The sequence below is a fragment of the Hippocampus comes genome, unplaced genomic scaffold, assembly GCF_001891065.2.
Source record: "Hippocampus comes isolate QL1 unplaced genomic scaffold, H_comes_QL1_v1.1 scaffold326, whole genome shotgun sequence".
NCBI lineage: Eukaryota > Metazoa > Chordata > Actinopteri > Syngnathiformes > Syngnathidae > Hippocampus > Hippocampus comes.
Genome location: NW_017805930.1, coordinates 675,292 through 688,625, shown reverse-complemented (window position 1 = coordinate 688,625; position 13,334 = coordinate 675,292). Strand labels below are relative to the sequence as shown.

Genomic DNA, 13,334 nt, shown 5'->3' with positions numbered 1-13,334 from the left:
TATTTTAATTTGTTAATAAATTTATGTTCAAAAATACTGTAATAAACGTGTGCATTCATCGTTTATTTCAGTTAGCCGTCAGCCAGTAAGAGCAGAGCGAAGGCGGGCTTTTGCTCCACGAGAAAGAGAGGATTTACTGTTTTCGCAAAACCTTTCCAACTACAGCACTTAAATTGACACATTGGTGTCAAAAGACAAGGATACACGTTTTTACGTTTGAAGATCGCTGACTAAAACAAAATACAGTATTAATGATGGAGTGAAAGAAATTTTAATGGAAAACTCCAAAAAAAAAAAAATTGAAAAAACGCAGTTAGCAAGTGGTCAGAAAATTTTGAATACTGCATATAATTTTAATATATAATAATGCCATAGTAACATCTGTAAATGAGTGCAACAGTGGAAATTATGGTACAGTATTACTGACAGTGATATATGTTGCATTGATCAATTTTAACACACCCAATATGAAGTTAATATGCTGGTGAACTATGAGACTTAATAGGTCTATTGCATATTGAAAACTTGCAGAAATTTAAAGACAAAAAATAAATATGCTCATAATATACTGTAGTCACATATTCGTCTCAGAAAATTTTTAATATTTCTAAAAAACATTTATCAATGTAGGAGTTGCATGAGTTTGATCCATCAGGAAAAAAATACAAATATTGTTTTTTGAATGGTTTAAGACACGCCACATCCTTGCCCGGGGATATTGGAATGAACACCCACCTCAGACATCCCAGTGACATTTTCATTTGACAGACAGGAGGCAGGTACCGTACACGAGGATTGTCCAGAGTGAAACATCTCTGCAAAAGTGGGGGTCTGCAGGAAGACGTGACAGGACGGGATGATGATTCCCCATCCTGAAAGTCAGTACTAATTTTTGAAAAAGGGGCTGGGGTGGCAAGATGTTCCAAGGCAATTCAACCAGCAATGATGTTACTCATTTAAACAAAGTGCTTCACATCGTTTTTGCACAGAATTCCATCGACTTATTGGGAAGAATTGTGCAACGTTCCATCCAACACAGATGTGAAGCAGCCATTTAAAAAAAGGAATCCTTGAATATTTTTCAAATGCATCAAATTCAAATCTAAACACTCAAATTCAGTTAAAAGAAAAAAGCTTCAATAAAAGCAAGTAATTCAGCAGTTTAGACATAAATTAAGAATTTATTTAAAATTACAGCAACCCAGAATGAAACGGAACATTTTTCATTTCATCACAACAAAAGAACATTTAACTTCTGTTCAATTCTTCATGTTGTAGGGGTTGCACAACTTTAAGTCGACACTCTAACGTGATGAAAGTCGACTAGTCGCAGATGATGCCATTAATATTTTCTCAATACAGTACTATTAAAAAAAAAAAAACTCCAGGACGAGGGAATACTTTGCAATAATCAATTTTCATCAATAAAATGGATGGGACGTCGGCATGAAGCTATTTCCAGCCAGAGGGGGAAAAAAAAAATCCTATTTGGTGTGCTTGCCGCTGGGAGACAGGAAATACAACGTGACCAAACGAGGACACCTGTTCTAGTTGTGGGCCTACCACAGAAGCGGCCTCTGTATGGTGGCCACTAGCATATAATTACAGAGCACTTGGTGTGCACTGGAATCACTGCCCACCCTCCTTCCAATTTACTGTTATGGGCTAAAAAGTGGTTCCAAATCTTGCTCGAGACACCTTTTTCATTTTTACTTGATTTCCCGAACATACCAAAGCTGAGCATTGAGAAATGCAGGATGTCCCAAAAGTCAATGTGGACTTCGTTTTTCTCCATTTAGCTTCAGGTATCATCCGGACAGACGTGAAGCCAACAGCATTTGACATCAGAGCTTTTGCAATTGCACAGAGCAGCTCTGTAAAATTGCCATCTGGCAAGAAGTGTGAGGCGCTTTATGGGCGTCATTATGCTCCTACGCGTAGTAATCTCTCAAATATCGCGGGTGTTTAGTCATATAAAGTAAGTAAATGATTTTAAGTAGCAACCAAGAATTGACTGTATTTTTTATATATTTTAAAGTTTCATGCCTACACTTCATCACCAAGCATCACCGCAGTACAATGTGAGATGCAGGTACAGTATTATTTTTCTCCACTTGGGGCCGCAATCTGAATAAGGACTAATGGAAAGAATTTCCTGACTATAGTTTGAGAGTCCCTAGTTTTCAATGACGATGGTAGTTGAGGCTACCTGCAGGTGTGCTAAGAATGTGTCTCTGATTACTGACTTTTGATATCATTTGTTGAATGTTCATCTTTTGCTTGTAAATGCGTTTAAATGTTGTCAATGTATGCTCCTTTAGTAATTTTGATAAGCTACTTTTGTTCTCTTTGCTCTGCCTTTGAATGTCTTCCCGCTGTTCTGTTTGGTGTCGTGCTTTTGGTTGTGTGAAGCACACTGAGTTTTATGCATGAAATGGGCTATATAAATACAATTTGCCTTGACTTGCCTAATAAAGCAATTGAAAGAGCACCAGTGGCTGTTTTCCCATCTTCCATCTGGCTAAACCACCTATTCAGGATTACAATTCATTCTAACTAGCTATAGTAGGCTATTCAATTAGCCAACAAGGCACTGAACCCGCAATAACTGAACCACACTGTACAATTGTCCCGATCCATATCAGGTTTCTCAAAACACCATGCAGCAGAAGGCCTGCTACAACTACCTGTGATGATGAAACAAGCCAAACGCTCAGAGCAGGCGTTTCTCCCATTATTCCGAATGCGGTGGAGGAGTGTTGACAGCCATAGTGCATCACAAACAGGCGCTGGGATGCTCTGATGTCAATTAAGCTGGCCATGGGCAAAGGAATGGTGGGCTTACAAAAACTAATGCATAAATTGAAATAATCCCTCACTGGTTATAGCTAATGGCTCTGCCTCCTCCTCAAACCACAAACTCGTATTTAGCGACTAGTCGATGATGCGCTTGAAATGTCATTGTGGAGTAGTCAAGTCGACTAGTCTGTACAACCCCTAATGTCTTATCAGTGCACATAAAAGGTGTGTGTGTGTGTGTGTGTGTGTGTGTGTGTGTGTGTGTGTGTGTGTGTGTGATCGTGTTCGCGAGCAGGAGCAGTTTGGGCACAGAGCAGGTGAGAAAAAGTGAAGACAGGCCTTTAAACCAGCCCTCCCAATACTTCTCGGTCTTTGCCAAATCGACCCGCCACGTGAACATGCTTTCCTTTTTCATCTGAAACAAATCACAGCTTTTCACATACACAAGATACGGGGACACAAAGAAATGTATGGCTTTTGTGATTTGTCAAATTTGTGACGTCTGGCCAGATTGCAGATGTAACACGCAACCTCTTGGTCATCTTCCTTCATTCTTTTCTTGTTGGACTCTTCTCCTTCTTCTTCCTCTTCCTCAATGATACCCTCACCAATGCTATTGGAGACCATTGGGCTCCCTGTGCACTCCTCACATCTGTCAAAGTCAGAGCAGCAAAAATCTGTAGGATCGAATGAAGACTTCTCATGAGCACGTGCCCAACTTGAGGACAGGACATACTTTTTCACTTGGCCTCCCATGAAGTGGTGTGGGTGTGTGTGTGTGTGTGTGTGGGTGTGTGTGTGTGTGTGGTTGTGTGTGTGTGTGTGTGTGTGTGTGTGCGTGCGCACACGCGCTGGTCAGGTGTGTGTGGGCAGGTTCTGCGGCGGTTCGGCGGGCAGATTATTCTGCACAAGGGCATCTTCAACGTTTTCCACGACAGCAACTTTTCCTGCTGAGGCAAAAGGAGATTTACTCAACAACCTGAGTGAGACATTAATACAAAATTCCGAAGCACATTTTTCCCCTTTTAGTAAATAATGTAAATAGCAATAATGGTTAAAGGGGTAAAACTGTCGCGACTGCAAGACCTCTCTCAACAGAAAAGGCAAAAGCTGCTTTCACACAATGTGTCAAAGTTTGCCCGAAGGCATTCGGCAATTTCAGCAGCTTCGGAAAAAGTTCATCATTGGGTACTTGTTGGACTGAGCTCTCGTAACATGGACTTCAGTGTTTTTATTATTAAATTTATTATCTTAGTCTTTTTCGTTTTCGCCTTTTTTAGATAGATAGATAGATAGATAGATAGATAGATAGATAGATAGATAGATAGATAGATAGATAGATAGATAGATAGATAGATAGATAGATAGATAGATAGATAGATAGATAGATAGATAGATAGATAGATAGATAGATAGATAGATAGATAGATAGATAGATAGATAGATAGATAGATAGATAGATAGATAGATAGATAGATAGATAGATAGATAGATAGACCAAGGCGAGGTCCAAAGTAACAGGTGGCCACGCAGTGCCTGTTTTAGTGTTCAGAAATAAGAAAAAAAAAATTAAGAAGCTAAAAAGAATCATTGCATTTTCTCCCAAAATGATGCAAGTAGACCATCACATGCCTGCTACTGAAATATGCCAGTTAATCGCTCTGTAATGTTGATTAGTTAATTGCAAGAAGTAAAGGTTGAGAATCTACTCAGACAGAAAAATAAGTGACATTTGCTCTTACTTGAATCAATACTGCACATTTTTATGCTGTGTGCACTAAGAAAATCACAATACTACCATTTTAAAATGCACATTTCATATATTTGTATTTGTGTAAATGTGTAGAGGCTGGAGCAACATCAGGGCATTTCTTTGCTCAAATTGTCCAAGGTCAGGTAGTTGTGCAAACAGACAATTAGATGCATCTCATGTCATGTGTGTCTTTTTTTTTAAATCATGTTTTGATTGCTTAAACTAGTATGGAGGAGAGTGGGATTCGTTTTTGCCTTTTTTTTTTTTTTTTTAAATATTGTTTTATTTATTTTGTATTATTTTATTTTTTGAAAAGGGAGTTTTGACGATTATTTTATCCTGCATCATGACTTGTTATTTTATGTGCTATTTTTATTTCTCTTTTAATATTTATATTTGTAATATTATGTTTATTTTATATTGCCTTAATTGATGTAATTCTTTTTGAAAAGGGAATTCTGACTATTGCCATTCCAATATCTTATTTTTAAATCATGTAGCATGTATTCAATTACCTGATATGCATCATTAATTTGGTATTCATCATTTATTTCCATTATATTTCTTTTACTATAATTTTATTTTCTGTATTTCATTTCTATATTTATGTACCGTATATATATATCTATTTAGTTTTCTATTTTAATATGATTTTGCATTTATTGACTTGAATGATTATTTGAGGCATTGTTTTGTTTTTTTCCAACTAGGGGAACCAGCACCTCTTTATGGTTTGACTGCCTTCATGATTGTAAGTGTAGCCTATCCACCTTTATCGTCATGTTGTGGAGGCCGGAACTGAAGTTCCCCTTGAGGGCCGGCCGGAGGCTGTCCTTCAGCTGCGGCCTGGTCCTTCTGCCTCTGCGACATCTCCAGCACGGCCTAGAACGACCACATTCTTGTCAATATGGTGATGATTTCACGGAAGGCTGAAGGACGTTATGGCAATGACAGGTACCTGCTGGTATTCCCTCCTCTGGGCCTCCAAAGCTTTTCCTCTCTCCTTCAGCAGCTCCTGCTCCTGCCGTAGCGTGTCCTCCTTCCTCTTCAGCTCCTCTTCCTTGTCACGGAGCTCCGCCTCAAAGCGCTGCAGTTCCTCCTCGGTATAGGCCGGCTTGGCGTCCAGAGTCTGGCGACCCCAAAAAGGGAGACATTGAGACTTGAGACACAAAGGTTAAAGCCAAAAGGTAAGCAGCGCTGCAGTGTTAGCATAAATTAGCCGGCATTAACTGATGATAATGTTCGGCTACATTGTCTCAAACGTACCTCCCATTCTTTGGGAGTGTTGAACTCCTTCTTCTCTGTGGACTTGAGAAATTCGTCCAGGCTGACCAGTCGATCTTTGTTGGTGTCCACCTTGAGGGAAGGCAACAGCGGAGGGATGACAGAAGGAAATGTGGCGACATTTGAAAGCCCACCCACATGACGGGAGACGAGACTCACGTTCTTCATGACGTGCTCCCTCATCCTCAGCCGCTCCTCCTCCATCTCCATCATGTCGTCCTCCTCGTTCTTGGGGTTGTACACTTTCTCCAGCTGGGAGAAGACGTCAGTGCGTCGCTTAAATCATCACTGAATTTTTGTCACGATTTTGAATCCAATTGAACTAAAGCAAATCATTGTCGGGAGGAAAACACCTTTGTCAATTCCCTACTTGTTCCCAATTTTTTTTTTTAACAAATAATGTGCAAATAAGTCACATACTTTTATCAGCGCATTGGAGTGTCAAGTTTGCAGGCTAACCATTTTTTTTCTGTCTTTGCTGGTGTGTGAAGATATTACGTGACATTTCAGCGACTTTTCTGACTTCTGTGTGAAAGTTACAGACTGCTGTACCTCTTTCGTGAAAAGCGCCTCCAGCTCCTGCTCGTCCAGAACACCGTCCTCGTTGGTGTCTAACCAAGTCAAGAGACAAAAAAAAGACATGGTGAAGTCAGAGATAGGCAGACACAGACGAGAGGTCTCACTTACCGTGCAGCTTGAAGAAGGTCTTGGGGTTAAACTCTTTGGGGTCCAGTCTGTCAGTCTCTTCCCAAACCTCCCTCAGCTGAGCCACACTGCCCTGATGAACAGGAAGCAGAGAGATGAAGCACCTTCACTTTGAAAAGGAACAAATGGATGAAGTGATATGCCTACAGGAGCGTTGACTTTGGGGTGCTCTCGGTGTTTGTTCTTCAGCTCCTGCATGCGCTGCTCCTCCTTCTCCCGCTTCTCCTGGTCCAGACCCTTCAGGTACTCGCGCCTTTCGTGCTCTTTCAGCATCTCGTAGCGCTTGAACTCCTCGTGCCGCTCAGCGTCGTAGTTTTCCAGGTCTTTGGTGGCCTACAGACCCGAGGAAAGTAGAAAAATCATGATAACTGCGATCTTGTACGATTAAAATAATAATAACAATAAAATACACAATTAGAAATAATCCACAAGATACACAAGCTGCAGTGCGGGAGGAAGCGTATCACACTGCTATTTCTTGTATGGTAGGGTCTCTAGAGACAACAAATTGTCACTCTCACCTGTTAACACGAAAAAAAAAAAACAAAAAAAACCTTCAAACGAGTTATCCACTCAATGAAACTTGCTAGCGTATTAATTCCACTACCAACCTCCGACTCGCTCATCCAATCACAAGCCTAACAGCAGCAGTGCTAGATTTGTCACAGACACTGACAAAGTAGATCAATAAAACAGGATTATGCATGTCTGCTACGGGTGCTTTACCTCACAAAAGTTTTGACAAACTAGGACAAGTAGTATATTTATGGCTTAAACTATAAATATGGGTATTGGCAATGAATCACTTTTAGGGGAGCATCAATCATTTGCTAAAATTGACCATTCGCAGTCGGACTTGGTGCTGGAGTCCCCTGTACATGCGTTGAGAGACTCTGTTGTAGGCCTCACGACTCTCACCGTGGAAATAAGCAGCTCCAGGTCTTTGGCCTCAAAGGCATTCTGGTTGTTCGGGTCCAGATGTTCAAACTGCTTGAGCAGGGATGCGTGGTCCATCTGCAGGCCTGAAAAGCAGTCATTTCAATTCAGCGTGTCATGCACTCTAACATATATAGGAACATAGATCGTTCTTTTACATCTCTATGGTATCTAACATTTTTCATTCAACTTTAAATGAATTAGAATATTTTTTGTAGTTCTTCTAGCATGGTTGGACTCACTCTGAGTGTTGGTGCTGTCTAGCTTGGCCTTGAGCAGCATCCGGAGCCGCGACACCTCCTGCCGCTTCAGCTCGTCCAGACGTGTCCTAACATTGTGGCTGACAAGATCCAGCTCTTTGCTCAGGCGGCCATTCTTGATGTCCTCCGTGTTGGCCGTCTGCAGTTTCTCCCGGAAGTGAGGGTCTGTCTCCAGGACCTCGATCACCTCTCGGAGGTATCGGTCGTAGTACAGACCCGTGTCCTGATAAATAAAGGGTGTCAAATGAGGAACAAATCATCGATGAGAAAAAATATAATACCATGCTCTCCACTTGTTCTTCATCTTTGACTTCCTGGTGGACCTCTTTGCGGTCGATGGGCACTGATGACACAGAGATGGCGAGAAGCAGCAGCACCCAGGCACCTTCCAACTTCATCCTCCAGCTTATTTAGAGTTAAAGGTCTTTTTTAGTACTTTTAAAAGACAAACAATATCCCGACTATTGACTGGTAGAATACACGCGCGCACTAAATGTTTTTTTTTTTTCCCCAAGATGGTGCCCGAGTAGGCAGCCTTCGGCAAGTGCTCTTCAAGAGCCTTGCTTTTTTGTTCTTTTTTGTTGTTTTTGTCTTTTTGTTTTGTCACATGTTGTTTGTTGTTTCATCGTGTGGACCTGATATGGACTGTTTTCAGCGTTTTTTGGCCACGACATTCGTCAAAGGAGAAGAATCTGTGCTTGGTGGTTGCGCCTTCTCGGCAGCGCGCCTGTACCAGGACAGATTTTGATTGGGAGGAATGTCGGCGCCATTGAGTGTCGATGCTGGACAGCCCCGGGGCACTTGTGTTTTTTGCGCCTGTAATGGGCAGCATTTTTCACAGCCCCGTTTTGTTCAGTAGAGAGGTCGGCGCTGTTGGACAGTCGGCGTTGGTGCGGCTGGATGGATGGCTGCTGAAGTTGAGAATGAGGAGAGAGGAGCGCTGGCGCGGAGCGCAGATGCGTATTTGGAACCGAGAGTCGCCGCTTGGAATTGAAATGGATTTCCATGGGACAGGAGAAGTGAACCAATCTCTTTTTTTCGTCAATGGATGCTACAGCTTCTTGTTGACTTTGAAACTTAGCTTGTAGCCAACGTGTGCACATTTTGAGCATGACGTCTCTGATCCACTGGTTAAAGGACACTTTGATTCTCTCCTCTTTCATCTCAAACTGCTTCAAACAACAAAGCGTGTGAGGGAAAAGTGGTTAGGACTGCACGACTGTCTGTGTTTTATGTTATGTGTTGTGTTTATTATTTTACTTTATGTTTACTGTTTTGTTAAGCGCTTTGTTACAGCTGCCGCTGTTGTGAAAGCGCTATATAAATCTATGCATGTATTGTATTGTATTGTAAATGTTCACAGCAATTACACCGAAAGGATTGGTCGCTGATGATCATATTATAAGCCAAACTCACATACGTCAAGCTCATAACTAATCAATAAGATCTTAAACATTTTTAATGTTACTGTAGTATCGTGAAAGGCATCGCAAATGTTGGATTTCACCAGTGGAGTACGACGCAACGACGTTTATTTATTTCCCCGCTCGAATAATAACACCATAGACCAAATTATGATGGAGGACAAGTATTAGTGTCTACATGTAAAGCACTATCTATGTTAAGAAGAAAGCGGATATTGTGACTATGCAGCATTTTAAATGTTTTTACGAATTGAAGCGACGAACTAGCCAGCTAGCTGTACTGAATCAAACGCAGAGCTTCATACGCAGCTCTACCTGCACTTATTTATGTGTCGATAGCTCATAACAACAACACAAAATCGTGAGTATATAAGATTATGGTGTAAGATTTTTCTTACCGTAGGTAGCCTGCTGGCTGAACTCCAGGAAGCAAAATTCAATGACCAGTTGGTAGCCGATGAAATGACGTCATGAACATGCGGAGCCGAGATTGTGTGGTGCATTCAATGACCAACGGAAATAGAATATTTTGCGCCAAATGTTTTTACAGAGCAACTCTGATTGTTTTTTTTTTTATTGCTTTAAAAATAAAGTACATTGAAGTTAATTTTAGATACTTTGCTTCAAAGAATGAATATTCAACGGTATATTCCAATGATTTAACCATAGACGATGGAAAGGGAGTTTAAATGGCTTTAATTGTTTCCAAAAATAGATTTCTTCATTTAAGTAGTTTGTTCAGTACAGTAAAAACAACTTATAAGTATAGCATATTGAATAAATTAACATTAAAGGTAAACAATTGCACAAGATAAATAAATAAATGGTATAAATATGAAAAGAAGAATAAACATACATAACGGGCCTACAATAAAATTAATAGAAATAGATATAATATGGCACAAGGAACACATTTTTTAAAATGTCTGGCAAATAAATAATGGAAAAAATAAATTAACAGCACAACTAGCTCTTCCCTTCACTATATAAAAATATGCTTTGTGGAGGTCATAATTTATATCAGTTTGACTGATGACGACAACATTTGATTGGTCTGCACTTGCAATTTGGCCACCGACTGGGCTTTAAAAATCGATTTCTCTCATGTCGGTGGGTGTGCCGGCTCTTTCGTCCTCGAGCTCGTCGCCTTTGTCTGCCGGCCCGCTGCTGAGGCGCTGGCGGAGGGTGCGCTCGATCATCTCACTGTAGTACTGCAGCACCACCTGACATCCAAACACAAAGTCCATTAAAAGTGCCGTACTTAAACTGAGGTTGGAGAACTTTAACTTGAGGCTCGGCAAAATGATATGCAGTAATGCTGTTTGCATTTGTTTTTACATTGTTGGTGGCTGTATCCATCACAGATTAGTTTGGCAGGGGCACCCTACCCTCTCTTATTCACAAACAAACAAAAAAATGCTGAATACTGTATTTGTGCTCTGGCCAAAGACGTGTCTAAAATAAAAGTAGTGCATTGGCACCACTTTGTGACATCTCGGCGCCAAGGAAAAATGTTTAAGTCAGATGAGGAGGACATCTATCTATCCATCTAAGATTGGAAAGACTCGTGAGCCATTCACAGGCCTGTGCGCCACTCACCAGGTCAGCCTGGCACAGCTCGGCCAGCGTCAAGCTGAGCAGGTGGAGCCGAGAGCGCCCCCTGTGTCCCAGGCCCCGCATAGCGCAGTTGAGAGAAGCGGCAGCCACCAGGGAGGGCGGCGCCCCGAGGAAGCGCGAGTCGCACGCGCACATGGCTGCCAGCGTGTCGCTGTGTCGCCTCAAGGTGGCGCTGTCCTGCCCGCTTCTCTCCTCAAGTGATGCCAGGAAGTGCGGCAGGAAGTCCTGGGGCGTCACGGCCGCCGTGTCCCAGCGCAGGGTGGCCAGGACCACCCGCTCCATCTCCTGTTGGGGGGCATAACAATTCGGTGTTGGGGTTCTTTTATGTTTTTATATTTGAAACAGACCACTGTTTAAATTGTGAATCAAATGTCTACGTTGCAAATAGCACAGCAATAATCACCTGAAATTCAAACACCTTATGGGCCCGGTTGGTATGAATAAAATATTTGATTGGCTGAATAAACACAAAAGATTTGATTTCTGACAAGCAATAAGTGGCAAATTCTGCCTAGTAACAAGTGGCAATTAATTCCAGTCAAATCAATACAATTAAATGTTATTAAATGTATTTTCTGTATTATATTGATTTTAGGGCGGCCTGGTGGCTGACTGGTTTGCCCATCTGGCTCACAGTGCAGCGGTTCAGGGTTTGATTTTGACTCCGTGGAGCTTGCATGTCCTCCCCGTGCCTGCGTGGGTTTTCTCCGGGTACTCTGGTTTCCTCCCACATTCCAAAAACATCCACTCCTGGGGTCAATATTGTATTGTGCTAATTATTATCGTTCAAAGTGAATTGATATGTCCACGTTTTTGTGGATGCAAGCCTCCCGTTAAGGTAAGGGCAAATAGAGGAAAAGTGAAGTGCATCATGGGTAATGAAGTGTCTCACCCGAAGATTGGCGGGCAGGAAGTTGTACTCGGCGGCGGCGCAGAGGGCATCCGAGGTGATGTTCTCACACTCGCTCAGCTTTGAGGCAATGAGCATGCAGGCTGCCGCCAGGCAATACGGCGAGGCGGGCGTGGACAACGTAGCCGACAGGAACCTGTCCATCAGGGAAACGGATAGAGGGAACACGGCCTCGTCGCAGCCGCAATCGTAGCACACCTGACCACCGAGAAAAACATGTCAGATGAGGGCACATGATGATGTGAGAAGACAGTGGGGTGGACTCTCGGTAACTTTAGAGAATGGGGGTGAGGACACATACGGACACCTCCTGACACCTGGATTTTAGCCTGTTTAACTGCAGCTTCTCCTCTCTCCTCCCCACCATAGGTGTGGAAATGGGACATGCAACTTGTCCCTCACAATGCCACACTCCATGATATCTGGTCTGTATTATTGCCTGTATTACTGCTGACCCCATGAAGAGGGGATGTGAGGCACCTTTTATATGTCACAAAAGCAAACGATTGTGTTACATCATCTTCCCCAAACGCTTTTCCAAAGGTCATAGAGCCACGAGTGCAATAAACAAAATGATGAGTTGACTAAGCAATGCAACAGGAAGAAATTAATCCGTACCAGTTCCCTCTGCACCAAACCATTAGGGCGATCTATTTTTAAGAAAACAGGTTTACTCAAATGTATCGAACTAACCTCACTTGTTAGTCCCTCGGTCTTGAGGTGACAGAATGCAGCATGGCTACCGCGTGTAAAGAAAGAGCCGGTTAATAAAGTGTAAAAATAACAGACGACGTGTTGTGGTGGTGTCAATTTGTGAAAAAAATGAAAATGGATCATAATTGGCCCGACGAGATTTCCGACCAACAGTGACGGTATGCGAGATGTAAACGAGGTGACGTTATCCGATGTCTCCATATACCTCCAGTGTCCACTTGGCCAGCTCCTCGCGTCTTTCGGGCTCCTGCTGAATCAGAGTAACGTAGAGCTGCGTGGGCGCGTATCGTTCCTCCACGTGAAGCAGTCTCTGGATCACACGCCTCCCCGACACAGACGGGTCCCAGGCGGCTCGCAGTGGAACCCCGAGGCCTCTCGACTCCGATGCTCTTTTGGTGCTCTGACTTTGGTAGTCCTCTTCTGTTTCCTCGCACCACAATGACACACCTCTGTCATCCGTCTGCATGATGGTGAACAAAACAAGCGCTGGCTAATAAAGTCCGAGTGAAGCCGGAGGAAAAATCTTGGCTTCCTTTTATACACGCAAGTAAGAAAGAGAGCCTGAAAGAGGGCGGCACCCCTGGCCAGTGACATAAACTGTGAAGAAGACAATCGCATCAACAGGTGGGCCGATGAGTTCTGGGGCAGCCGAGGAGGGGGGCCTGGGCGGAGCACAACCGACGGCGCAGACAAGAGGAGGAGTGGCGGGGCGACAGATTGGGATCGATGGTGAAAAGGGAGAAGAAAAAGGTCATCTCCACACTCTGACAATGGGAATGGATGACAATAACAGCTCGGTATTTGTTTACAACACCACCGTGGACCTGGGAGGGTTCAAGGGGGGTACCCAAATGACATTTTGCTTGTCTTGACCTTTACAACTTGGAATATTACACACTTATGTTTTAACATCGCTCGGAGGCCACGGGCCA

At 42.8% G+C, this 13,334-nt stretch overlaps 2 protein-coding genes across 5 annotated transcripts; both read right to left on the bottom strand.

Moving 5' to 3' along the window:
• Positions 1–1,165: 1,165 nt before the first annotated feature.
• On the bottom strand, positions 1,166–9,679 carry nucb1 (nucleobindin 1). Of its 4 annotated transcripts, none has more exons than XM_019889901.1 (13): positions 9,560–9,679; positions 8,019–8,142; positions 7,720–7,960; positions 7,460–7,563; positions 6,689–6,874; positions 6,524–6,614; positions 6,389–6,447; positions 5,996–6,088; positions 5,819–5,908; positions 5,511–5,681; positions 5,323–5,434; positions 3,651–3,749; positions 1,166–3,065 (listed from the first exon to the last, which is right to left on the bottom strand). In XM_019889901.1, the coding sequence occupies exons 2-12, from the start codon at positions 8,133–8,135 to the stop codon at positions 3,655–3,657; spliced, it is 1,359 nt and encodes a 452-aa protein (XP_019745460.1). In that variant the 5' UTR covers positions 8,136–8,142; positions 9,560–9,679; the 3' UTR covers positions 1,166–3,065; positions 3,651–3,654. The 4 variants fall into 4 exon arrangements, with proteins under 4 accessions (XP_019745460.1, XP_019745463.1, XP_019745461.1 ...); XM_019889904.1 differs by having other exon boundaries at positions 3,651–3,746; XM_019889902.1 differs by lacking the exon at positions 1,166–3,065 and having other exon boundaries at positions 3,578–3,749.
• A 179-nt stretch (positions 9,680–9,858) lies between these two features.
• Positions 9,859–12,883, bottom strand: ccndx (cyclin Dx). Its single transcript, XM_019889765.1, has 4 exons — positions 12,608–12,883; positions 11,671–11,886; positions 10,761–11,063; positions 9,859–10,384 (listed from the first exon to the last, which is right to left on the bottom strand). The coding sequence occupies exons 1-4, from the start codon at positions 12,866–12,868 to the stop codon at positions 10,247–10,249; spliced, it is 918 nt and encodes a 305-aa protein (XP_019745324.1). The 5' UTR covers positions 12,869–12,883; the 3' UTR covers positions 9,859–10,246.
• Positions 12,884–13,334: the final 451 nt, after the last annotated feature.

What these genes read in the sequence shown, in the direction of transcription:
- ccndx (XM_019889765.1), bottom strand. Translation starts at nt 12,868, where the DNA reads ATGCAGACGGATGACAGAGGTGTGTCATTGTGGTGCGAGGAAACAGAA. An exon ending in TGGCCAAGTGGACACTGGAG is followed by an intron (nt 11,887 to 12,607) that starts GTATATGGAGAC and finishes CTCGGTGGTCAG; the next exon opens with GTGTGCTACGATTGCGGCTG. An exon ending in AGCTGTGCCAGGCTGACCTG is followed by an intron (nt 10,385 to 10,760) that starts GTGAGTGGCGCA and finishes TTTGGATGTCAG; the next exon opens with GTGGTGCTGCAGTACTACAG.
- nucb1 (XM_019889901.1), bottom strand. Translation starts at nt 8,135, where the DNA reads ATGAAGTTGGAAGGTGCCTGGGTGCTGCTGCTTCTCGCCATCTCTGTG. An exon ending in AGAGGAGGGAATACCAGCAG is followed by an intron (nt 5,435 to 5,510) that starts GTACCTGTCATT and finishes TGGTCGTTCTAG; the next exon opens with GCCGTGCTGGAGATGTCGCA. An exon ending in TCCACAACATGACGATAAAG is followed by an intron (nt 3,750 to 5,322) that starts GTGGATAGGCTA and finishes CTTTTGCCTCAG; the next exon opens with CAGGAAAAGTTGCTGTCGTG.